This window comes from Saccopteryx leptura, chromosome 6 (assembly GCF_036850995.1).
Source record: "Saccopteryx leptura isolate mSacLep1 chromosome 6, mSacLep1_pri_phased_curated, whole genome shotgun sequence".
Taxonomy (NCBI): domain Eukaryota; kingdom Metazoa; phylum Chordata; class Mammalia; order Chiroptera; family Emballonuridae; genus Saccopteryx; species Saccopteryx leptura.
The window spans coordinates 88,924,035-88,951,100 of record NC_089508.1 but is presented as its reverse complement, the minus strand read 5'-3'; the positions used below and the strand labels follow the sequence as shown (position 1 = coordinate 88,951,100).

Sequence of the window (27,066 nt, the reverse complement as noted above, 5' to 3'; positions counted from 1 at the left end):
TTATAAATGGGTATTTCTGTGCCAAAGACATTTTTTTAGGGCAGCCTTCATCTCTTTGTTCCTGAAGCTATAAATTAGAGGATTGCAGAGGGGTGTTATCACAGAATAAAATAAGGTCACAATTTTCTGCACTTCCACTGGGTGTTCAGATGTAGGACCAACATACATCACCATAACAGATCCAAAAAACAAGATCACCACAGCCAGATGAGAAGCACATGTGGAGAAAGCCCTGTGCTTGCTTGCTGCTGTGGGCATTCGTAACACAGCCCAAATCACCAGAGCATAGGAGCAAAGAATAAAGAGAAATGTCCCAGTTATAAAAACAGAATTGAAAGTAGAGTAAATGAACTGTGTCGTGGTATCTTCTGCACAGGACAGCATCATCAATGGGACAGGATCACAAAAAAAATGGTTGATGATATTTGGGCCACAATAGGGCAACCGTGAAATGAGAACAACTGGGGTTAGGAAGAGGATGAATCCACACGACCATCCAAAGATGAGGAGGCTAGTGTATAGCTGTTTAGTCATGATGCGTGGGTAATGGAGAGGACGGCAGATGGCAAGGTACCTGTCAAAAGCCATGATGCAAAGGAAGAAGCCCTCATCACACCCTAAAGAGAAGAAGAAGTAGAACTGTACAAAACAACTCACAAAGGAGATGGACTTGCTTGTGGAAAGAAAGTTGACCAACATGTTAGGAATGGTTGTGGTAACATAACATATTTCCAGGAAAGAGAAATTACCTAAGAAGATGTACATGGGGGTGTGAAGGCGTCGGTCCCACCTCACAGCACAAGCAATGGCTGAGTTCCCCATCAGGGTCAAGGTATAGGCTACTGAGAAGAGCCCAAAGTAGAGGAGCTGCATTTCTGGGCTTGAGGGAAAGCCCATGAGGATAAAGTGACTCACAGAATTGGTTTCTCTGCTGGATACATTCATTAGTCTGGAAGACATGGAGATGACATTGGTTAGTGTACTTTTTTTTTTTTAATTTTTAAATTTTATTTAGAAAATTAACTTTAACAGGGTGACATTGCTCAATAAAAGTACATAGGTTTTAGGTAAACGTTTCTATAGCATTTGAACTGTTGATTATGTTGTATCACCCACCTTCCCTCTCCTCCCTTCCCCTCCCCCTGATAACCACCACACTCTTGTCCATGTGTCTCATTTTCTTTTTTTTTAATTTATTTTTTATTTTTATTTATTCATTTTAGAGAGGAGAGGGAGAGAGAGAGAGAGAGAGAGAGAGAGGAGAGATAGAGAGAGAGAAGGGGGGAGGAGCTGGAAGCATCAACTCCCATATGTGCCTTGACCAGGCAAGCCCAGGGTTTTGAACCGGCGACCTCAGTGTCTCATTTTCTTGTCTCATCTATGTATGGAATCATATAGTTCTTGTTTTTTCTGATTTACTTATTTCACTCAGTGTAATTTTTTTTTTTTTTTTTTTTTTTTTTTACAGAGACAGAGAGAGTCAGAGAGAGGGATAGACAGACGGGAACAGAGAGAGATGAGAACCATCAATCATCAGTTTTTCGTTGCGACACCTTAGTTGTTCATTGATTGCTTTCTCATATGTGCCTTAACCGCAGGCCTTCAGCAGACTGAGTAACCCCTTGCTCAAGCCAGCGACCTTGGGTCCAAGCTGGTGAGCTTTGCTCAAACCAGATGAGCCCGCGCTCAAACTGGCGACCTCGGGGTCTCGAACCTGGGTCTTCTGCATATCCACTCCGACGCTCTACCCATTGCACCACTGTCTGGTCAGGCCACTCAGTATAATGTTATCAAGATCCATAAATGTCCCTCTCTACACCCTTTAGCCACCCCTTTCCCTGGTTATTGCACTTTAGTAGAGCATGGTTCTTGAAAATACCAAATTTCTTTATAATTTTTGAAATAAACAATGAGGTTTCTCTTTTTCTTTCTTTTTTTAAATTGTGTTTATTGGGTGACACTGGTTAACATAATTATACAGGTTTCAGGTGCCTAATTTTACATCACATCTCTGTGCACCATATTGTGTGTCACCACCACTCATCTCTGCTGAGTCCAGTCTTCCTCCATCACTATTTATTCCCCCATACCCTTCTCCACCTCCCCCCAGCATAGTGAGGTTTCTGTTAAAGCAACAAAATTTTGATCATTATAATCTGTTCCCCAAGAGTATGATTTTATTTTGATAAAATACAAATAAGTAAAAAAAATGCATTGGGGCATTCATTAAACCAGGTCAGGATACTGGATTATGTGATAATACAAAATTTGTAATTTTGAGTATGTCACTGAACTTTTGTCTACTTCATCTGTTCACTATATAGATTATCATATATTTAAATCTGTATATGTAAAATTTCTTTCTAAAGCAGTATGCAAAAGTAATTTATTATAGTTAGTAATATTGATAATACCAAATGAAATACTAGTTACATTAAGACACTTCAAAAGGTTATGTCTCACTGAGATACAGCAAAAGGACACAATGAATACTCCCTTTTGTGCTTGTTATTGGCATTGTTAAAGTGATGACCCAAAGGGCTTTTCTGGGTCCAACATAAATGGTATAATATCTGATCATACTCAACACATGTTTGGTATAAAAGACAGGTTTTCTCTATATCCAGCTGTTGGATTCAGCTTCACATGTGGGAAAGATCCTTACATTTTGACACCCAAAATTAGAGGTTGAAAATTTTGATGCAGTCTCTTGTGAATGTGAGAACTAAATGTGCCACTGAAGGCATCTGATTTAGAGAGAACACTGCTCTGACTGGATTACTGAATGTGATCAGGATTGGCCAGTGTTGCTCCAAAAAATGTTGTGAAGGAGAGAAAAATTTTTAGATTTATGTGCATGGCATTTCCATATTACTTTCATAGTGGCTTTCTATGTTTGGTCTTTTTTTTCTCTTTTTACACATACCTCCGATACATTTTTACACCCATTCTAGGCATTTTTTTGAGACAACCTTGAAACATGGAATGCCTTGCTTCACTCATTCCTGCTTTCCCCTGGTTCCCAGTTTATTGTTACTCAATTAAATATTTTATACATCTTGGTTTCTTAGAGCCTATTCTTGGCTAGTATGTTTGCATCTAAAGTGGAAGAACTGCCATTTATGTATCCTCATTGCTCTTGGGCCAAGGTAGATCGCATCAAGTCTTAATGCAATGTGGTAATTCGATCTATTTGTTTCTCACAGTAATCACATCATATAGGTGACAATGGAAGGCAGGCACCAGAATTTCTCAAATTATAAGAGGATGTGTGTGTGTGTGTGTGTGTGTGTGTGTGTGTGTTGTCCTGGAAGACATTGATTCCCTTTGATCTGTTGTGATTGCAGAGTAAGATTAAAAAAATTATTTAGGATTTATTTTATGCAGAATAATTGTTTGATTTTTCTTAGCTGAGGTTGTCATATAGTATCTGAAAAACAATAAATGTCATCTTGTCCAGAGACAGCAAACTACAGAGCTAATGAATCTTGGCCATTTGCTAGAACATTTAAAATATACTTAAATACATATAGTGAGATTCTATATATAGTACATATACAGAAGCAAAGAGAGAGAAAGCATAATATTAATGTTAATGTAAGAGGCAATTGATAGAAATGTTTCAAACATTCCTTAACCGATGAGATGTCCGCAAATTATTCTGCTGCTTTCATTGAGAAAAAAACTCACTTAGCTGCACAGAGGTCTTAGTTGCTATCTTCATAACTCATTTGACTTAATTTTTTAAACTCATTTAATTGTTGTCTTTCACACTGACCTGTCTTCTGATACCTTGCTGTGCCCTACTCTGTGCAATCTTAGTCATTTTCAATTAAAAAATTATTTTATTTATTGATTTTTTAGATAGGAGAGAAAGAGGGGGGAGAAGCAGAAAGCATTAACTCATAGTAGCTGCTTCTCGTACATGCCTTGATCAGGCAAGCCCAGGGTTTTGAACCAGCAACCTCCCCATTTCAGGTGGATGCTTTATCCACTGCGCCACCACAAGTCAGGCAATCTTAGTCATTTTCACTGATAATTGTTATATGAAATTAGGGTCAATACTCACCCTATTTTGGTTTCCTGTTACAGTACTTCTTGGAAATACAAACTTTATAAGGTCATAATTCAAAGAAGAGCCTATAAATGCAAGAAACAGCACACAGATACTGAATGGTTTTGCCATTTAAGGAAGAGTTATTTCACATTAAAACAAGACACATTACAGTAGTGCTATATTTAATTAAGAGAAATATATATGTCAGAGAGTTATGAGTGGTATCAGAGATTTGTCATATTTTCTCTATTGAACTAGTAACAAAATTGATTCTAATATTGATAAGTCTACCTCCAGAAATTTATCAGTTACACATTTCACACAAAATTCCTAAGCCTCTTTGTAAACAATACTCATTAATATTTAAAGGGATAAGAAAATTACATAATTGTATTTCCCAAGATTTGGAGAAGTGACAAAAATTAATATTTTCAAACTTTTCTTTCTGAACTTTATTTTAACCAGATATTTACATTTTCAGAGCAAGAAGTGCTTTCCAGTAAATCCATTTATGCAGAAAAGTCATCACTCGTAATAACACATGCAAAGTTTTAACTCACTCTTTGGATACATGCTGAGAGGAAAAGTCAGAGAGGACGGATAAAATATTACCCCACAGAGTTTAAAGCATGTGAAGGACTTCTGGAGAACTGGATGATCCAGTTTGTAACCTTCCATGAATTGTAAAGAATAAATTTAAAAAATGTTTTTCTCCCCAGATTGAAACTCATATTTATGGTGAAGATGAAAGCCCAGATGAAGGTATTATCTAAATGTATTTCCTTGCATCATGACCTTTTGAGATTCAGGACCCTCTCCCCTGATAATTTAAGTATTTGTTCAACAAATGGGATCGTCTTTGGATTTTATTAATCTATAATGAAATCCCATGTTTTGCCCTTCCCTGAGGAACAATGCACTTAACAGAACTAGTTTCTTATCTTCTCTTGTGCTTCTACTAACCAGACATTGCAAAAGGTTCCTGGGGAATCATTAAATAGTAATAGAGTTTGTTGTAATAGCTGCAATAAGAAGATGAACCATTAGATTCCCTGTTTTTATCTTGAAGAAAGAGAAACAATTCTTTACCAACTGATATTCTCAAATTTTTGATTTTGAGACATTTCTGTTGCAATTTTATGATAGCCATTAGAAAAATTATATTTTAAGTGCTAAGATTGGTTGTTCAATAATGTTTATAGAGTACTTAATGGATACTAGGATTATAGCAGAATAATCAAACTTGAAAAAAAATTCTACTTACCTAGAACAATTCAATTGGGGGTGAAGAACAACAGAAAAATAAACAGTTAGTGAACAAGTGAATTAATCTTTATTTGAAATAAGTGAAGCATAGAAGTAGGATGGATTGGAAATGGGCAAGACTTGGACTTTTATAAATAATGTTTTAAGAAAAGTCTAACAGAGACAGTAGCATTTGAGGAGAAGCTTAAAAAAATGAGGGGACAAACCAAGAAGACAAAAGGGATTTTAGGCAGAAGAAACAGCTAGCGCTAGGACCAAGAGGTGGCAGTGTGTTTGTCACAGCAGGAGAGCAGGGAGGCTGGTGCGCTGGAGCAGTGTACACTGGGGAGAATGGCCAGCTGGCACCCAGCCCATGTCTCCAGTTCTTCTTTGTATAACATCTGTACTTCACTGTACTCTTCTTTTTTAATTTAAGAAATTTTTTCTAGATTTATTCAGATATTAATGACATATAACAGTGTCTGTGTTTAAGATATACAGTGTATTTGACACACATATATAAATTGCAAATTAATCACCACCATAGCATCAGCTAACACCTCCATCACCTCACATTTCACTTTTGTGGTGAGATATTGAAGATGTACTCTTTTTGCAACTTTATATAAAACAATGTTGTTGACAACAATCACCATGATGTATATTAGATCCCCCAAATTTATTCATTTTGTAACTGAAAGTTTGTAAATTTTTTTTTATTTTTTTATTTTTATTATTAAATTTAATTCAGTGACATTGATAAATCAGGGTACATATGTTGAGAGAAAACATCTTTAGATTATTTTGACATTTGATTGTGCTGTATACCCCTCCCCAAAAGTTAAATTGTCTTCTGTCAACTTCTATCTGGTTTTCTTTGTGCCCCTCCCCTCCCCCACGCCCTCTCTCCTTCCTCGCCCCTTCCTCCCCCCACCCCCCCACCCCCATTGCCATCACATTCTTGTTCATGTCTCTGAGTCTCATTTTTATGTCCCATCTATGTATGGATTCATATAGTTCTTAGTTTTTTCTGATTTACTTATTTCACTCCATATAATGTTATCAAGGTCCATTCATGTTATTGTAAATGACTCGATGTCATCATTTCTTATGGCTGAGTAGTATTCCATAGTATATATGTACCAAAGCTTTTTAATCCACTCGTTCTCTGATGGACACTTGGGCTGTTTCCAGATCTTCGCTATTGTGAACAATGCTGCCACAAACATGGGGGTGCATTTCTCCTTTTGGAGCCATTCTATGGTGTTCTTGGGGTATATTCCTAAAAGTGGGATAGCTGGGTCAAAAGGCAGTTCGATTTTCAGTTTTTTGAGGAATCTTCATACTGTTTTCCACAGTGGCTGCACCAGTCTGCATTCCCACCAGCAGTGCAGGAGGGTTCCCTTTTCTCCACATCCTTGGCAGCACTTATTCTGTGTTGTTTTGTTGATGAGCGCCATTCTGGCTGGTGTGAGGTGATATCTCATTGTGGTTTTAATTTGCATTTCTCTAATGATTAGTGATGTTGAGCATTTTTTCATATGCCTATTGGCCATCTGTAGATCCTCTTTGGAGAAGTGTCTATTCATTTCTTTTCCCATTTTTGATTGGATTGTTTGTCTTCCTGGTGTTGAGATTTACAAGTTCTTTATAAATTTTGGTTATTAACCCCTTATCAGATGTATTGTTAAATATGTTCTCCCATTGTGTAGTTTGTCTTTTTATTCTGTTCTTATTGTCTTTAGCTGTGCAAAAGCTTTTTAGTTTGATATAGTCCCATTTGTTTATCCTGTCTTTTATTTCACTTGCCTGTGGAGACAAATCAGCAAATATATTGCTCCGAGAGATGTAGGAGAGCTTACTGCCTATGTTTTCTTCTAAGATGCTTATGGTTTCACGGCCTACATTTAAAAGTCTTTTATCCATTTTGAGTTTATTTTTGTGAGTGGTGTAAACTGGTGATCTAGTTTCATTTTTTTGCAGGTAGCTGTCCAATTTTCTCAACACCATTTGTTAAAGAGGCTGTCTTTACTCCATTGTATTTCCTTACCTCCTTTGTCAAACATCAGTTGTCCATAGAGCTGTGGGTTTATTTCTGGGTTCTCTGTTCTGTTCCATTGATCTATATGCCTGTTCTTATGCCAGTACTAGGCTGTTTTGAGTACAATGGCCTTGTAGTATAACTTGATATCAGGAAGTGTGATACCTCCCACTTTATTCTTCTTTTTGAAGATTGCTGAGGCTATTCTTGTTCTTTTTTGGTTCCATATAAATTTTTGGAATATGTGATCTATATCTTTGAAGGATGTCATTGGTATTTTAATTAGTATTGCATTGAATTTATAGATTGCTTTGGGTAATATAGACATTTTAATGATGTTTATTCTTCCTAACCATGAGCCCGGTATATGCTTCCACTTGTTTGTATCTTCCTTGATTTCTTTTATCAATGCTTTGTAATTTTCCGAGTACAAGTCTTTAGTCTCCTTTGTTAAGTTTACTCCTAGGTACTTTATTTTTTTGGTTGTAATAGTGAAGGGGATTGTTTCCTTAACTTCTCTTTCTGACTGTTCATTGTTGGCATATAAAAATGCCTCTGATTTCTGAGTATTGATTTTATATCCTGCCACTTTGCTGAATTCATTTATCAGGTCCAGTAGTTTTTTGACTGAGACTTTAGGGTTTTCTATATACAATATCATATCATCTTCAAATAATGATAGTTTTACTTCTTCTTTTCCAACTTGTATGCCTTTTATTTCTTCTTCTTGTCTGATTGCTGTGGCTAGGACTTCCAGGACTATGTTAAATAAGAGTGTTGAAAGGGGGCACCCCTGCCTTGTTCCTGATCTTAAGGGGATTGCTTTTAATTTTTGCTCATTGAGTATGATGTTGGCTGTGGGTTTTTCATAGATGGCTTTTATCATGTTGAGGTATGTTCCCTGTATTTCCACTTTGCTGAGAGTTTTGATCATGAATGGGTGCTGGATTTTATCAAATACTTTTTCTGCATCTATTGAAATTATCATATGGTTTTTCTCCTTCTTTTTGTTTATGTGATGAATCACATTGATTGATTTACAAATATTGTAACAGCCTTGCCTCCCCAGAATAAATCCCACTTGATCATGGTGTATGATTTTTCCATATATTGTTGGATCTGGTTTGCTAATATTTTGTTGAGGATTTTAGCATCTATATTCATCAGATATATTGGCCTATAATTTTCTTTCTTTGTGTTGTCTTTGCCCGGTTTTGTAATTAGAATTATGCTCGCCTCATAAAAGGAGTTTGGAAGTCTTCTTTCCTCTTGAATTTTTTGAAATAGTTTGAGAAGGATAGGAGTTAGTTCTTCTTTGAATATTTGGTAGAATTCAGTTGTGAAGCCACCAGGCCCTAGACTTTACTTTGTTGGGAGTTTTTTGATAACTGTTTCGATCTCATTTGGTGTAATCCGTCTGTTTAGGTTTTCTGATTCTTTCAGATTGATTTTTGGAAGATTATATGTTTCAAGGAATTTGTCCATTTCATCTAGGTTGTCTAGTTTTTTGGCATACAGTTCTTCATAGTATTTTCTAACAATATTTTGTATTTCTGTTGTGTCAGGTGTTATTTCTCCATTTTCATTTCTAATTTTATTTATTTAGTCCTTGCTCTCTTTTTCTTGCTGATTCTAGTTAAAGGTTCATCAATCTTGTTTACCTTTTCAAAGAACCCGCTCCTAGTTTCATTGATCCTCTGTATTGTTTCTTTAGCCTCTATGGCATTTATTTCTGTTCTGATCTTTATTATTTCCTTCCTTCTACTACACTTGGGCTTTACTTGCTGTTCTTTTTCTAGTTCTTTTAGATGCAGGGTTAAGTGGTTTATTTGAGCTTTTTCTAGCTTCTTAACATGTGCCTGCAGTGCTATGAACTTCCCTCTCAGTACTGCTTTTGCTGTGTCCCATAAATTTTGAGTTGTTGTATTCTCATTGTCATTCGTTTCTAGGAATTTTTTTATTTCTTCTTTGATCTCATTCTTAATCCATTCGTTATTTAACAACCTGCTCTTTAGTTTCAATGTGTTTGAGAATTTTTGAGCTTTTCTGTTGTAGGTCATTTCTAATTTCATGCCGTTCTGATCGGAGAAAGTGCTTGATATGATTTCAATCTTCTTAACTTTGTTGAGACCACTTTTGTGCCCTAATATGTGGTCTATCCTATAGAATGTACCATGAGCACTTGAAAAGAATGAATATTCTGCTGCTTTAGGGTGAAAGATTCTGAAGATATCTATTAAATCGAGTTGATCTAGTGTGTCCAATAAGTCTTCTGTTTCTCTGTTAATTTTCTTTCTTGAGGATCTATCTAGTGATGTTAGTAGGGTATTGAAATCCCCTACTATTATAGTATTGCTGTTGATCTCACCCTTTAAATCCATGAAAGTCTGCTTTATATATTTAGGTGCTCCTATATTAGGTGCATAGATATTTATAATAGTTATATCTTCCTGTTGGATTGCTCCCTTTATCATTATGTAGTGGCCTTCTTTATCTCTTACTATATCCTTTGTTTTAAAGTCCAATTTGTCTGATATAAGTATTGCTACCACAGCTTTTTTTTTCATTTCCATTTGCATGAAATGTTTTTTTCCATCCTTTTACCTTCAATTTATGTGTATCTTTTGTTCTAAGGTGTGTCTCTTGTAGACAGTATATGTCTGGGTCCTGTTTTCTTATCCATGCAGCTACCTTTGTCTTTTGTTTGGGTCATTTAATCCATTTACATTTAAGGTTATTATTGATATGTAGTTGTTTATTACCATTTTATTTTTTTATTTATTCATTTTAGAGAGGAGAGAGAGAGAGAGAGAGAGAGAGAGAGACGGGGAGGAGCAGGAAGCATCAACTCCCATATGTGCCTTGACCAGGCAAACCCAGGGTTTCGAACCGGCGACCTCAGCATTTCCAGGTCGACACTTTATCCACTGTGCCACCACAGGTCAGGCCCATTTTATTCTTTAAAGCTGTATTCCTTTTTTGCTATATTCTTTTCCCACTTTGATCTGTTTACAACGGGCCCTTTAACATTTCCTGCAGCAGTGGTTTAGTTGTAATGAATTCCTTGAGTTGTTTTTTGTCTGCGAAGCTTTTTATTTCACCTTTGATTTTAAATGATAGCCTTGCTGGATAAAGTAGTCTTGGTTGTAGGTTCTTGTTCTGCATTACTTTGAATATTTCTTGCCATTCCCTTCTGGCCTCAAGTGTTTCTGTTGAGAAATCGGATGTCATCCTTATGGGGGCTCCTTTGTAGGTGATAGTTTTTTTTTCTCTTGCAGCTTTTAATATTTTCTCTTTATCGCTTAGTTTTGGTATTTTAATTATGATGTGTCTTGGTGTAGGTTTTTTTGAGTTTCTCTTCAATGGAGTCCTCTGTGCTTCTTGAACTTGTGAGAGTTTCTCCTGCATTAATTTAGGGAAGTTTTCAGCTATGATATGATTGAACAAAGTCTCTATCCCTTGTTCTTTTTCTTCTTCTTCAGGAACCTCTATGATGCGGATGTTATTTCTCTTCATGTTGTCACAGAGCTCTCTAAGAGTTTCCTCAGACTTTTTGAGTCTCTTTTCTTTTTTCTTCTCTGCTTTTATGCCTTCATTCCAGTTGTCCTCCAACTCGCTGATTCAATCCTAGGCTCTATGTGTCCTGTTTTTAATTCCTTCCATTGTGGTCTTTATTTCTGATATTGTATTTGTCATCTCCGACTGATTCTTTTTTATACTTGCTATTTCTTTATTTAGGGGTTCATAATGACCATCCATTGTTGTTCTAAGATCCCTAAGCATCCTTACAATCATTATTTTGAACTCCGCATCTGGAAGTTTGATTATTTCCATATCACTCAGTTCATTTCCTGAAGGTGTCTTTTGTGGTTTCATTTGGATTGCATTTTTTTGTCTTCTCATTATGTCTGTGTTTGGGTGTTTTGCTTATAGGCGTGGTTGAGTCTAGGCTTGGTGTTGTCTGCCTCCAGTTTTCAGTTGTGTTATTTCTAGGTCTTCTTGGGTTGGTATCAGCTATTATTTGTAATCCACTTTCGGATTTGGGAAGCTTTGAAGTCTTGATTTGTTTGTTTTCTTAACAGGTGATAGTCTTGTTTACTGATCTCAGCAGGGTTCTTCCTTGAAACTGTATCCAGGAATGAGATGGGTGTAACTTGAGACTCTGAAGGCCTCTTCCACCAACTAATCTCTCTGGGGGCAGGGTGTTTTCTCAGCTTCAGTAGGGGGAGGTGTATCTCAGATCTCCATGGAGACCTGAGTTACTGCCCCTCCTCCCCACTTTTTGTTTTCAGCTGTGTCTTGTTGCGCTGATTGGAAAGATATCTGGAGAGCTCTGATCCAGAAGCAATTCAGTACTGTTTTGTGGGGAAGGATCAGTCCCTCCCCCAACTATCGCCGCCTCCAGCACAAATGAGTCAGCTTTTTTTTTTAGGTCGTCTCCTGCATTCTTTATCCCCTCACAGTCTGTCCTTCTCTCTTTCCTTCCCACTTGGGAGATAAGCTGGTCTTTTCAACACACCTCGCTCCCTGGTTGCCAGGCAAGTGGCTGTGAGCAGTATTTTCTGCTCCTTTTCTCTGGAGTGAGATCCCCTCTGGGCTCTCAGTCTAATCCCCCCCCCCCCTTCGTTCCTATAAGCAGGGTAGATTCAGGTGCTCCCTACCAAGTTTGTTTTGGCTTCTTCTTTGCTCCTTGGTTTTTGAGAGCTGTTCTTGTAGTCCAGAGTTGGTTTTTCATGCTGATTTTTCCTAAATTGATTTGTATTCCAGTTTGGTGGTGAAAGCTGGGTGTCTGTCCATCCGCTTATTCTGCTGCCATCTTCTGTCTCCTCCTTTGTTAACCTCCAAAGCTCTTCTACAGCATGGCGGCAGGAAAAGTGGTGAAACACACAGGAAAAGAATTACAAGAACTGACGCTGGCACATCAGTGAGGAAAAAACAAAACAAAACCGGTGAGAACCAAACTCATGGAGCCGTCGCAGGCAGGCCAAAGTTTGTAATTTTTGACAAACATTTTTCTACTTCCCATATCTCACACTTCTGGGCAATCACAAATCTGTTCTTTTTTTCTGTGAGTTCAACTTCTTTAGAATTTACAAATAAGCGATATACAATATTTTTCTTTCTCTGTCTGACTTACTTCACTTAGCATAGTAACCTCAAGATCCATCTGTATTGTCACAAATGGCAAGATTTCTTTGTAATGGCTGAATAATATTCTTTTGTATATATATACAGCATCTTCTTTATCCATTCATCTGTAGGTGGACACTTAGGTTGTTTCTAGTATTGTGAGTAATGCTTCAGAGAACATGGGGTGCATATATATTTTTTGGCTCTATTTTGTTTATTTCTGCTCTGATTTTATTATTTCCTTCTTTCAACTCACTTTGGACTTAGTTTGTTGTTCCTTTTCTAGTTCCTTTAGGTGTAGGTAAGATTATTCATTTTTAATTTTTTAATTTATTGTGTTGACATGGTTTCAAGTGCCCCACTCAAAATAACACTCTCTACACCCTGCATTTTGCTGCCTCATGTCCAATGCAAACTATTTCCAACTGCATTACCCCTCTTTGCCCCCCTCCCCTACTTCCACCCCCCTTTCCCTCTGGCTATTGCTACTCTGCTCTCTCTATATGTGTTATATATACATGTTTTTGGCTAATCCCTTCACTTTCTTTGATCCAGTCCTCTTTCCCTTCCCTCTGACAGCTGTCCATCTGTTCCCTGTAACCCTGCCTCTGTTTCTATTTTGTTCCTCAGTTCATTGTGTTCATTAGATTTCACATATAAATGAGATCATATGGAATTTGTCTTTCTTTGCTTGGCTTATTTCCCTTGCAAAATAAACTCCAGGTCTATCCATGCTGCTGCAAAAGGTAAGATTTCCTTCTTTTTCACAGCTGCATAGTATTCCATTGCGTAAATGTACCAAGCTTTTTTATCCACTCATCCACTGATGAACACTTGAAATATTTTCAGATCCTAGAGCTTGTAAACAATGCTGCAATAAACATGGGGGTGCATATCTTCTTTCGAATTAGTGTTTTGAGATTCTTAGGATATATTCCTAGAAGTGGGATAGCTAGGTCATAAGGCAATTCCATTTTTAATTTGTTGAAGAAATGTTATACTGTTTTCCACAGAGGCTGCACTATTACAGGCAGTGCAGGAGGGTTCCCTTTTTTCACACTCTTGGCAACATTTGCTGTTTGTTGATTTGTTAATGAAACCCATGTTGGCAGGTTGTGAGTTGATATCTCATTGTGGTTTTAATTTGCATTTCTCTAATGATTAGTGATGCTGAGCATTTTTTCATATACATTTTGGCCATCTGTATGTCCTTTTTGGAGTAGTGTCTATTCAGGTCCTTTGTCCGTTTTTTAATTGGATGGTTTGTCTTCCTGGTATTGAGTTTTGTGGAGTTTTTTTTGTTTGTTTGTTTTTTTACAGAGACAGAAAGACAGAGAGAGGGACAGTTAAGGACAGACACACAGGAAAGGAGAGAGATGAGAAGCATTAATTCTTTGTTGGAGTACCTTAGCTGCTCATTGATTGCTTTCTTATACATGTTTTGACCAGGTGGCTACAGCAAAGCAAGTGACTCCTTGCTCAAGCCAGTGACCTTGGGCTCAAGCTAGTGAGCGACTATGGGGTTATGTCTATGATCCCACGCTCAAGTCAGTGACCCCATGCTCAAGCCAGATGAGCCCACCCTCAGGCCACCAACCTCAGGATTTCGAACCTGGGTCTTCTGTGTCCCAGTCTGATTGTGCCACCACCTGTTCAGGCCCTGATGTTGAGTTTTATAAGTCCTTTATAAATTTTGGTTTCTAACTTCTTATGAGACCTACCCATGAATATGTTCTCTCATAGAGTGGGTTGTCCTTTTATTTTGTTAATGGTGCCTCTTGCTGTGCAGAAGCTTTTTAGTGTGATATAATCCCATTTGTTTATTTTGTCAATTATTTCACTTGCCTGAGGAAGTATATTGGCAAAAAATATTGCTATGAGAGATGTCTGAAAGTCTATAGCCTATGTTATCTTCTAGGATTTTTATGGTTTTGTGACTTATATTTAAATCTTTCATTCATTTTGAGTTTATTTTAGTGAATGGTGTAACTTGGTGGTATGGTTTCATTTTTTTACATGTACCTGTTCAATTTTCTCAACACAATTTATTAAAGAGACTGTCTTTACTCCATTGTATACTCTTGCCTCTTTTGCCAAATATTAATTGTCCATAAAGACATGAGTTTATTTTTGGGTCTTCTGTTCTGTTCCATTGATCTGTATGCCTGTTTTTATGCCAGTATCAGGGTGTTTCAATTACAATAGTCTTGTAGTATAACTAGACATCAGAAAGTGTGATACATCCCACTTCATTCTTCATATTCAAGATTGCTGAGGCTATTTGAGTTCTTTTTTTGTTTCATATAAATTTTTGGAATACTTGTTCTAGATCTGTAAAGTATGCCATTGGTATTTTAATAGGAACTACATTGAATCTATAGATTGCTTTGGATAGTATAGATATCTTAATGATGTTTATTCTTCCTATCCATGAACGCAATATATGTTTCCACTTGTCTCTATCTTCCTCAATTTCTTTTTTCAATGTCTTATAATTTTCTGAGTACAAGTCTTTTACCTCCTTGGTTAAATTTATTCCTAGGTACTTTTTTGTTGTTGTTGTTGCAATAGCGAAGGGGATTGTTTCCTTAATTTCACTTTCTGACAGTTCATTATTGGTGTATAAAAATGCCACTAATTTCTGAATATTAATTTTATACCCTGCCTCTTTGCCGAATTTTTTTATCATGTCTAGTAGTTTTTTGGCTGAGATTTTAGACTTTTCTGTGTACAGTTTTATGTCATCAGCAAATAATGGCAGTTTTACTTCTTCTGTTCAAATTTGGATGCCTTTTATTTCTTCTTCTTGTCTGATTGCTGTGGCTAGGAGTTCTAGCACTATGTTGAATAAGAGTGGTAAAAGGGACTGCTCTATCTTGTACCTGATCTGAAGGGGATTGCTTTTAGTTTTTGCCCATTGAATATGATGTTGGCTGTCGGTTTGCCATATATGGTCTTTATTATGTTGAAGCATGTTCCCTTTATCTCACTGAGAGTTTTGATCATAAATGGGTGTTGGATTTTATCAAATGCTTTTCTGCATCTATTGATATGATCATGGGATTTTTATTCTTCATTTTGTTTGATGAATCACGATTATTGATTTGTCAATATTGTACCAGCCTTCCCTCCCGCCCTGGAATAAATCCTACATGACCATGGTGTATGATTTTTTTGGTGTATTGCTGGATTCGTTTTGTTAATATTCTGTTGGAAATTTTAGTGTCTATGTTCATCAGGGATATTGGCTTATAGTTTTCTTTCTTAGTAGTGTCTTCACCTGGTTTTGGGATTAGGATAATGCATGTCTTGTAAAATGATCTTGGAAGTCTCCCCTGTTCTTGAATTTTTTGGAATAGCTTGAGACCATAGGTGTTCTTCTTTGAATGGTTAGTAAAATTAGCCTGTGAAGCCATCTGATCCAGGACTTTTGTTTGCTGGGAGGTTTTTTTGTTTTTTTGTTTCAACTTCATTTGTTGTAATCGGTCTATTTAGGTTTTCTGATTCTTCCAGATTCAGTTTTGAAAGATTGTATATTTCCATAAATTTATCCCTCTTTGCCTAGGTTGTCCAATTTTTTGACGTATAGATCTTCGTAGTATTTTATTACAGTCCTTTGTATTTCTGTGATATCAGTTGCTCTTCTCCTCTTTCATTTGTAATGTTATTTATTTGGGTCCTTTTTTTCTTCATGAGTCTGCTTAAAGTTTCATTAATCTGATTTACTTTTCAAAAATCCAGCTCTTGGTTTTATCAAACTTTTGTGCTGTTTTTTAGTCTCTATTTCATTTATTTCTGCTCTATCTTAATTATTTTCTTCCTTCTATTTATTCTGGAATTTGTATGTTCTTCTTTTTCTAGTTTTTTTAGGTGCAGGTTTAGATTGTTTATTTCAGGTTTTTGTTTTTTTTTTTTTTTTTTTGCTTTGTGGTAGGCTTCTTTTTTTTTAATAATTTTATTTATTTATTTATTTTTAATGGGGTGACATCAGTAAATCAAGATACATATATTCAAAGATAACATGTCCAGGTTATCTTATTGTTCAATTATGTTGCATACCCATCACCCAAAGTCAGGTTGTCCTCTGTCACCTTCTATCTAGTTCTCTTTGTGCCCATCCCCCTTTCCCCTTCCCTCTCCCTCTCCCCCCTCCCCCCATAGCCACCACACTCTTATCAATGTCTCTTGGTCTCACTTTTATGTCTCATCTACATATGGAATAATGCAGTTCCTGTTTTTTTCTGATTTACTTATTTCACTCCATATAATGTTATCAAGATCCCACCATTTTGCTGTAAATGATCCGATGTCATCATTTCTTATGGCTGAGTAGTATTCCATAGTGTATATGTGCCACATCTTCTTTATCCAGTCATCTATTGACGGTATTTTTTGTTGTTTCCATGTCCTGGCCACTGTGAACAATGCTGCAATGAACATGGGGCTGCATGTGTCTTGATGTATCAATGTTCCTGAGTTTTGGGGGTATATACCCAGTAGAGGGATTGCTGTGGCCATAAGGTAGTTCTATTTTCAGTTTTTTGAGGAACCACCATAGTTTCTTCCATAATGGTTGTACTACTTTACATTCCCACCAACAGTGTATGAGGGTTCCTTTTTCTCCACAGCCTCTCCAACATTTGCTATTACCTGTCTTGTTAATAATAGCTAATCTAACAGGTGTGAGGTGGTATCTCATTGCAGTTTTGATTTGCATTTCTCTAATAACTAAAGAAGATGAGCATCTTTTTTTAAAAAATATTTTATTTATTGATTTTTTAGAGAGAGAGGAGTGAGAGAGAGAGACAGAGAGAGAGAGAAGGGGGAGGAGCAGGAAGCATCAACTCCCATATGTGCCTTGACCAGGCAAGCCCAAGGTTTCAAACCGGCGACCTCAGTGTTCCAGGTCAATGCTTTATCCCACTGCGCTACCAAAGGTCAGGCCAAGAAGATGAGCATCTTTTCATATATCTGTTGGCCATTTGTATTTCTTCCTGGGAGAAGTGTCTGTTCATATCCTCTTCCTATTTTTTATTGGATTGTTTGTTTGTTTGTTGTTGAGTTTTAGGAGTTCTTTGTATATTTTGGATATTAGGCCCTTATCTGAGCAGGTGTTTAAAAATATCATTTCCCAATTAGTTGGCTGTCTGTTTATCTTGTTATCAGTTCAAGTACTACTATCTGATGTAGTCCCAATTCATTAATTTTTGCCTTCACTTCTCTTGCATTTGGAGTCAAATTCATAAAATGCTCTTTAAAGCCCAGGTCCATGAGTTTAGTACCTATGTCTTCTTCTATGTACTTAATTGTTTCAGGTCTTATGTTTAGATCTTTGATCCATTTTGAGTTAATTTTAGTACAGGGGGACAAACTGTAGTCCAGTTTCATTCTTTTGCATGTGGCTTTCCAGTTTCCCCAGCACCATTTGTTGAAGAGGTTATCTTTTCTCCATTGTGTGTTGTTGGCCCCTTTATCAAAAATTATTTGACTATATATATGTGGTTTTATTTCGGGGCTTTCTATTCTGTTCCATTGGTCTGAGTGTCTGTCTTTCTGCCAATACCATGCTATTTTGATTGTCGTGGCCCTATAATATAGTTTGAAGTCAGGTATTGTAATGCCCCCAGCTTCATTCTTTTTCTTTAGGATTGCTTTGGCTATTCGGGGTTTTTTATAGTTCCATATAAATCTGATTATTTTCTGCTCCATTTCTTTAAAAAATGACATTGGAATTTTGATGGGAATTGCATTAAATTTGTATATTGCTTTGGGTAATATGGCCATCTTGATTATCTTTATTCTACCTAACCAAGAACAAGGTATATTCTTCCATCTAATTATATCTTTTTCGATTTTCCTTAACAATGGTTTATAGTTTTCATTGTATAAGTCCTTTACATTCTTTATTATGTTTATTCCTAGGTATTTTATTTTTTTTTGTTGCAATCGTGAAGGGGATTATTCTTTTGAGTTCATTCTCAAATGTTTCATTGTTGGCATATAGAAAGGCTATTGACTTCTGTATGTTAATTTTGTATCCTGCGACCTTACTGTATTGGCTTATTGTTTCTAGTAGTCTTTTTGTGGATTCTTTGGGGTTTTCAATGTATAGGATCATATCATCTGCAAAAAGTGATACCTTTATTTCTTCCTTTTTGATATGGATGCCTTTTATTTCTTTGTCTTGTCTGATTGCTCTGGCTAGAACCTCTAGTACCACATTAAATAGGAGTGGAGAGAGTGGACAACCCTGTCTTGTTCCTGATTTAAGGGGGAAAGCCTTCAGTTTTGTGCCATTTAGTATGATGTTTGCTGATGGTTTATCATATATGGCCTTTATCATGTTGAGATATTTTCCTTCTATAACCATTTTGTTGAGAGTCTTAAACATAAAATTGTGTTGTATTTTATCAAAAGCCTTTTCTGCATCTATTGATAAGATCATGTGGTTCTTGTTCTTTGTTTTGTTGATATGGTGTATTACGTTAACCGTTTTATGTATGTTGAACCATCCTTGAGATTCTGGGATGAATCCCACTTGATCATGATGTATTATTTTTTTAATATGTTGTTGTATTCGATTTGCTAGTATTTTGCTTAGTATTTTATCATCTGTATTCATTAGAGATATTGGTCTGTAGTTTTCTTTTTTTGTGCCATCCTTACCTGGTTTTGGTATAAAGGTTATGTTTGCCTCATAAAATGTGTTTGGAAGTATTGCTTCTTCTTCAATTTTTTGGAAGACTTTCAGTAGAATAGGAACCAAGTCTTCTTTGAAGGTTTGATAAAATTCACTGGTATAGCCGTCTGGGCCTGGACTTTTATTTTTGGGGAGGTTTTTAATGTTTTTTTCTATTTCTTCTCTACTAATAGGTCTGTTTAGGTTTTCTGCTTCTTATTGACTCAGTCTAGGAAGGTTGTATTGTTCTAGAAATTTATCCATTTCTTCTAGGTTGTTGAATTTAGTGGCATAGAGTTTTTCATAGTATTCTACAATAATTCTTTGTATATCTACGATGTCTTCGGTGATTTCTCCTCTTTCATTTTGGATTTTGTTTATATAAGTTCTTTCTCTTTTTTCCTTGGTAAGTCTAGTCAAGGGTTTGTCAATTTTGTTGATCTTTACAAAGAACAGCTCTTTTTTCTATTAATTTTTTCTATAGTTTTTCTGTTCTCTATTTCATTTATTTCTGCTCTGATTTTTATTATCTCCTTTCTTTGGCTGGTTTTGGGTTGTCTTTGTTCTTTTTTTTTTTAGTTCCTTAAGGTATGAAGTTAAGTGGTTCACTTGGGCTCTCTCTTGTTTGCTCATATATGCCTGAAGTGATATGATCTTCCCTTTTATCACTGCTTTTGCTACATCCCATAGATTCTGATATGTCGTATTGTCATTTTCATTTGTCTGTATTCTTCCTTGACTCATTCATTCTTTAAAAGTATGTTGTTTAGTTTCCACATTTTTGTGGGATTTTTTTCCCTCTTTTTTGCAGTTGAATTCTAGTTTCAAGGCTTTATGATCAGAAAATATGCTTGGTACAACTTCGATTTTTCTGAATTTGTTGATGTTGTTTTTGTGGCCCAACATGTGGTCAATTCTTGAGAATGATTCATGTACATTGGAGAAAAATGTATACTCAGTCACTTCGGGATGAAATGTCCTGTAGATGTCTATCATATCCAGGTGCTCTAGTGTTTTGTTAAGGGCCACTATATCTTTGTTGATTCTCTGTTTGGATGACTGATCTTGAGCCATCAGCGGTGTATTGAGGTCTCCAAGTATGATTGTATTTTTGTCAGTTTTTGTTTTAAGGTCAATAAGTAGCTGTCTTATATATTTTGGTGCTCCTTGGTTTAGTGCATATATATTAAGAATTGTTATGTCTTCTTGATTCAGTGTCCCCTTAGCCATTATGAAATGGCCATTTTTGTCTCTGAGTACTTTTGTTGTCTTGTAGTCAGCATTATCAGATTTGAGTATTGCTACGTCTGCTTTTTTTTTTTTTTGGATGTTATTTGCTTGGAGTATTGTTTTCCAGCCTTTCCCTTTGAATTTGTTTTTATCCTTGTTACTTAAATGAGTTTCTTGTAGGCACCATACAGTTGGATTTTTTTTTGATCCATTCTGCTACTCTATGCCTTTTTATTGGTGAGTTTAATCCATTTACATTTAGTGTAATTATTGACACTTGTGAGTTTCCTATTGCCATTTTATAGATTGCTTTCTGTTAGTTTTGTGTCTTGTTTGATCCTTCTCTTTCGTTTCTCCATCTTTTGTTTTTATTTGGTTGTGTTCCATACATCTTTCCTCTGTTGCTATCTTTTTAAAATCATGTACTCCTGTGTTGGTTTTTCAATGGTGGTTACCATTCAGTAATGAAAAGTGTTCCTACCCTGTTCATTGTAGTGCACTATTTTCTGAGTACTTTTGCACTCCATCTCCCTTTGTTACTGTTAATCTCCATCCTCTCCCCCCCCCCTTTCTTTTTGTTGTCACAGTTGAAATTTGGTATTATTGTGTTCTTCTTGAAGCTTTTACTTGTGGCTTTGTTGTTTTTTTTTTTTTGTTCCTTGTATCTGATTGGAGAACCCCCTTTAGTATTTCCTGGAGTGGGGGTTTTCTGGTGATAAATTCCCTCATCTTTTCTGTATCTGTGAATGTTTTTATTTCTCCTTCATATTTGAAGGATAGCTTTGATGGGTATAGTATTCGTGGCTGAAAGTTCCTCTCTTTCAAGACTTTAAATATTTGGGTCCATTCTCTTCTAGCTTGTAGAGTTTCTGTTGAGAAATCTGATGATAATCTAATGAGCCTTCCTTTATATGTTGTATTCTTCTTTTCCCTGGCTGCCTTGAGAATTTTTTCTTTGCAGTTGGTGTTTGCCAATTTCATTATGATGTGCCTTGAAGTAGGTTTGTTGGGGTTAAGAAAACTTGGAGTTCTGTTTGCTTCTAGAATTTGAGGCTTTAGTTCTTTCCACAGGCTTGGGAAATTCTCATCTATTATTTGTTTGAGTATGTTCTCCATTCTATTTTCTCTCTCTTCTCCGTCTGATATACCTATTATTCTTATGTTAGTCTTTTTGATGGAGTCAGATAATTCCTGTAGGGCTATCTCATTTTTTAAAATTTTTGAGTCTCTTTCTTCTTCTCTCTGTTGTGCCTTAAGTTGCTTGTCTTCTATTTCACTAATCCTCTCTTCTATCTGGCCTGTTTTATTAGCTAAGCTTGTTACCTTCTTTTCCAGCTCGTGAATTGAGTTTTTCATCTCTGTTTGATTTGTTTTTATAGTTTCAGTTTCGTTGGAGATATACTCTTTGTGTTCATCGAGTTGTTTTCTGAGCTCCCTAAGTTGCCTTTCTGTGTTTTCTTGTATATCTCTGAGTATTTTTAGGATTTCTATTTTAAATTCTCTGTCGTTTAACTCCAAGGTTTCCGATATCTTAAATTTTTTCTCCTTAGATTTTTCCTCATCTATCTGTGTTACCTCTCTTTCTTTTGTATCCATGATATTCGATTTTCTCTTCTTTAATGGCATCTGAGGGTGGTTTTGTTGATAGTATTAATGAGATTTAATAAAGAATAAAAAGTTAAAAAAATAAATAAAAATAAAAAATTGAGGTTTTTTTAAAATTAATCATTAAATAAAAAAAATAAAATAAAAATTTGAGAAAAATGGGAATTATTCCTTCTCCTTTTTTCCTCTCCTCTCCTCTCCCCTCTTTCTTGAGAAAATCTTGTGGTGAACTGTGAATTATATTGTACTAAATAGACCAAACAATACCTGTAATGGAGGGCCTGAATTGAGGAGAAGTAATAAAGGGGTAAAGGAAAAAGAAAAAAAGAAAAAGAAATATATATATATATATATATATATATATATATATATATATATATATATATATATATATAAAGGGGGGGCGGTATAGACCCACAAAAAGCAAATAAGGAAAAAATTTGGGTCAAGAATAAAATGATTTGCTTTTAGGTGTTGGCTGACTAAGAGTTATGATGAGAGGAATAAGAGGGAAACAAGAAAAGGGGGGGGGGGAAGTTAAAAAAATTACTATTGTATTTAGTGGAACAAGAACTAGATAAAATGGAAAGCCAGGGATGGGAGCACTGCTAGTGAGTTAAAAAGGTGAAGTAAAAACCCCACAAAATGCCATAAACATAAATTTGAGTCCCAGATAAGATATTTTGTTCATTATTGAGGTTTGAATGAGAGGAGATGTAAAGGAGAAAGGAAGAGACTAATATAGAGGGAGAAAAGAGAGAGACAGAGAGAGAAAAGACGGAACCAATAAAAGAAGAAAAAAGAAAAAGGAGGAGAGAGAGAAAGAGTTAAGGGTTTTGGAGTGCAACCCTCATAGAGAGAAAGGAAGAGGAAAGAAAAGATAATGGGAGATGTAACACGTTTGGGTAGTGTAGTTCAAAGAGAGGAGAGAGTAAGACTGGCAGAGAATTAAACAACCAAATTGGAAGAGGGGAAAAAAAAATTAAGAATGAAGATAAGAGACACAGACGAACAAATATAATAAAATGGGATAGGTTATAAAGTCTGCAGATTATTCTTGATTTTGAGAGGTTATCATCTTGTTTTTTCTTTTCTGTCTCTCTTCCTGGTCGGTGACTTTGTACTCCAGGTTCTGCCCCTGTGGCATGCTCTGGTAGAGGTTTGCAGTTGATAATTCTCTATGGCAATGTCATGTATTGGGCTTCAGTCTCGTTGGCAGTTGAGGCTCATTAGCATTTATAGGCTCCGACAGTGAGAGGGTCCGTGTTCCTGGAGCCCCTCTCCTAGTCTTTCCTTCCACAATTAGAAGCCTGATAATCCAGCTATGGGGTTGCTGCTGCCTCTGCCTGGATAGTAAGAGGCTCAAAGAGTTGGCAACTCCCCACTCTATTCCCACTCAGCATAGGGCTCTGAGTAAGGCTCAGTCAGTCAGGGCTGCTAGCATAATCAGCTGGGGCTTCCGCCCACACAGAGACTTCTAATTCCGTCCCTCTGTGGGATAACACGGGTGCCCACTCCTGAGGTGTTCAGAGGAATCTCTTGCCCACTCTCCGTGTGCACCGACCAGGATATCAGACCAGTCGTGTCACACTTTGAGTGAAACCCCTGCCTGCACGGAAAAGTTCCAGCGTTGGAATTGGCTCTCGCTCTCTCCCCGTGCGCGGCCCCCTCAGGGTGGTGGGGTGGTTCAGAGATTCTGCTCCTGGCCTGCTCATAGGCCTCTGACTCTGCCCCTCTGTGGGAAAACATGGGTGCCCACCCCTGAGGTGTTCGGAGGAATCTCTTGCCTGTTCTCCGTGCGCGCCGACCTGGATATCATGCCAGCCGTCTCTCACTCCGAGAAAGCCCTCCGCCCGCACAGAAAAGTTCCAGCATTGGAATTGGCTCTAGCTCCCTCCCCATGCGCGGCCCCCTCAGGGCACTGGGGCTCTTCGGAGATTCCGCTTTTGGCCCACACAAAGGCCTCTGACTCTGCCTCTCTGTGGGTTAGCACTGGCGGTGCCCACCCCTAAGGTGGTCGTAGGAATCTCTCGCCCACTATCCATGTGTGCTGACCAGGAGATGGGGAAAATGGCTGCCCCACTTGTCTTTCTTTGTCTGGGTTTGGTGCGCATGTTAGCTTGAATTGCCCGGGTTTTTCTTTGGTTTGGATCTCCGTGCCACAGCCTGGTTTGGCCGTTTGTACCGCGGCCTGGATCTATTCACTCCCTTTGCCCGCCTTAGTTTTTATATTCTCAGTTCCCAGTGAAAGTCGCCCTGTTTAGGTTAGCGAGGAAGGCAGAGCATTTCTTACTCCCTATTTCCCCCGGGGTTTGAACATATATCTAGCCAATCTTTCGCTCGACCATACCTTCGGGTGTGTTGTGAAACGTTTGAAGGCTCCAAGGATAGGTTTTTCTGTTTCTGGTTGAAGATCTTGTTGAGTTTTTGGGGAGGTTTATCGGTATCGCTTCCTACCCCGCCATTACTCTGACGTCATTCTGTGGTAGGCTTCTAATGCTATGAACTTTAATCTTAGGACTGCCTTTTCTGTGTCCTATAGATTTTGAGTTGTTGTATGTTCATTTTTTTTTTTTTTTGTATTTTTCCGAAGCTGGAAACGGGGAGAAACAGTCAGACAGACTCCCGCATGCGCCCGACTGGGATCCACCCAGCATGCCCACCAGGGGCGACACTCTGCCCAACAGGGGGCGATGCTCTGCCCCTCTGGGGCATCGCTCTGCCGCGACCAGAGCCACTCTAGTGCCTGGGGCAGAGGCCAAGGAGCCATCCCCAGCTCCCGGGCCATCTTTGCTCCAATGGAGCCTTGGCTGCGGGAGGGGAAGAGAGAGACAGAGAGGAATGAGGGGGTGGGGGTGGAGAAGCAAATGGGCACTTCTCCTATGTGCCCTGACCGGGAATCGAACCCAGGTCCCCCGCATGCCAGGCCGATGCTCTACCGCTGAGCCAACCGGCCAGGGCTGTATGTTCATTTTTATTTGTTTCAAAATTTTTTTATTTCTTTCTTATCTCATTGTTAACCAATTTGTTATTTAATAATATGTTATTTAGTCCTCAAGTGTTTGAATGTTTTTCAGTTTTTCTACTGGAGTTGACTTCTAGTTTCATGCCATTGAGATGAGAAGAGATGCTTGGTATGATTTCAAACTTCTTAAATTTATTGAGACTTGTTTTGTATCCTAACATGTGTTCTATCCTAGAGAATGTACCATGAGCTCTTGTGAAGAATGTATATGTATATTCTGTTGCTATGGGGCTAAAATATTCTGAAGCTATCAATTAAAGCCAGTTGACCTGCTATAGCATTTAAGGCCACAGTTTGTTGATTTTCTGTCTGGAGGATCTAATCATTGATGTCAATGGGGTGTTAAAATCTCCTACTATTACTGTATTGCTGTTATTCTCTTCTTTTATGTCCATCAAAATCTGCTTTATATATTTAGGTGCATATATATATATATTTATAATAGCTATACCCTCTTGTTGGATTGTTCCCTTTATCATTATGTAGTGACCTTCTGTGTCTCTTACTTTCAGTCTGTGTACATCTTTTCTTCTGAGGTAGGTCTCTTGTAGATAGCATATTATGGGTCATGTTTTCTTACCCATGCAACTAACCTATGTCTTTTGATTGGAGCATTTATTCCATTTACACTTAAATTTAAGCCTTTGTTTCAAAGACTACTTTATTAGAAATAAGTATTGCTATCCCAGCTTTTTTAAAATTTCCATTTACATGGAATACTATTTTCCATCCCTTTACTTTCAGTCTGTGTACATCTTTTGTTCTGAGGTAGGTCTCTTGTAGATAGCATATTATGGGTCATGTTTTCTTACCCATGCAGCTAACCTATGTCTTTTGATTGGAGCATTTATTCCATTTACACTTAAGGTTATAATTGATGTGTACTTATTTATTGCCATTTTATACATTAAACCTATAATCCTCTTTCTCTTGATTTCTTTTTTTTCTTTCTTCTTCTCTAGCAGGCCCTTTAACATTTCTTCCAATACTGGTTGGTGGTATTGAACTCTTTTAGCTTGGGGTGTGTGTGTGTGTGTGTGTGTGTGTGTGTGTGTCTGGGAAGCTTTTAGTTTTTCTTAAATTTTATATGATGGCTTTGCCAGATAGAGTAGTTTTGGTTGTAGGTTCTTGTTTTGCATCACTTTGAATATTTCTTGCCAATCTCTTTTGGCTTATTGTGTTTCTGTTGAGAAGTCAGAAGACAGCCTTATGGGGTTATTTTTGTAGGTAATTAATTGGTTTTCTCTTGCAGCTTTTAGGATTCTTTCTTTGTCTTTTATATTTGATATTTTAATTATGATGTGTCTTGTTATGGGGTCCTTTGGGTTCATCTTTAATAGAACTCTCTGCACTTCATAACTTTTGTGTGACTTTTTTCTTCACCAGGTAAAGAAAGTTTTCAGGGATGATTTCTTCATACAAGTTTTCTATATGTTGTTTATTCTCTCCTCTTTCGGTAACCTCTATGATGCAGATGTTTTGCTTGATGTTGTCACAGAGGTCTCTTAGAGTTTCCTCAGTCTTTTTGAACCTCTTTTCTTTTTGCTGCTCTGCTTCTGTGCTTATATTTATCTTGTCTTATAAATCACTGATTCAGTCTTTTACTTCCCCAAGCCTGCTGTTGATTCCTTCTAGTGCAGTCTTCATTTCTGATATTATAGTTGCCATGTCTGACTGGTTCTTTTTTATGGTTTCAGTGTCCTTTTTAATGCTTATTATCTCTTTAAGTGCTCACTGAGTTCATCCTTTCTTACTTTAAAATCTTTGATTATCCTAATAATCATTATTTTAAACTCTATGTCTGGGTTTGGTTTCTTCGATTTCACTTAATTCTTTTACTGGGTATTTCTTTTTTTTTTTTAAATTTTTTATTAATTTTAATGGAGTGACATCAATAAATCAGGGTACATATGTTCAAAGAAAACATGTCCAGGTTATCTTGTCATTCAATTATGTTGCATACCCATCACCCAAAGTCAGATTGTCCTCCATCACCTTCTATCTAGTTTTCTTTGTGCCCCTTCCCCTCTCTCTCCCTCTCCCTTCCTCCCCCA

General features: G+C 37.1%; 1 protein-coding gene across 1 annotated transcript; it reads right to left on the bottom strand.

The window, feature by feature from the left end:
- LOC136377112 (olfactory receptor 11G2-like) lies at nucleotides 1-4,124 on the bottom strand. Its single transcript, XM_066343645.1, has 2 exons — nucleotides 4,070-4,124; nucleotides 1-949 (listed from the first exon to the last, which is right to left on the bottom strand). Exon 2 carries the CDS (start codon nucleotides 943-945, stop codon nucleotides 1-3), a length of 945 nt encoding a protein of 314 aa, XP_066199742.1. The 5' UTR covers nucleotides 946-949; nucleotides 4,070-4,124.
- Nucleotides 4,125-27,066: the final 22,942 nt, after the last annotated feature.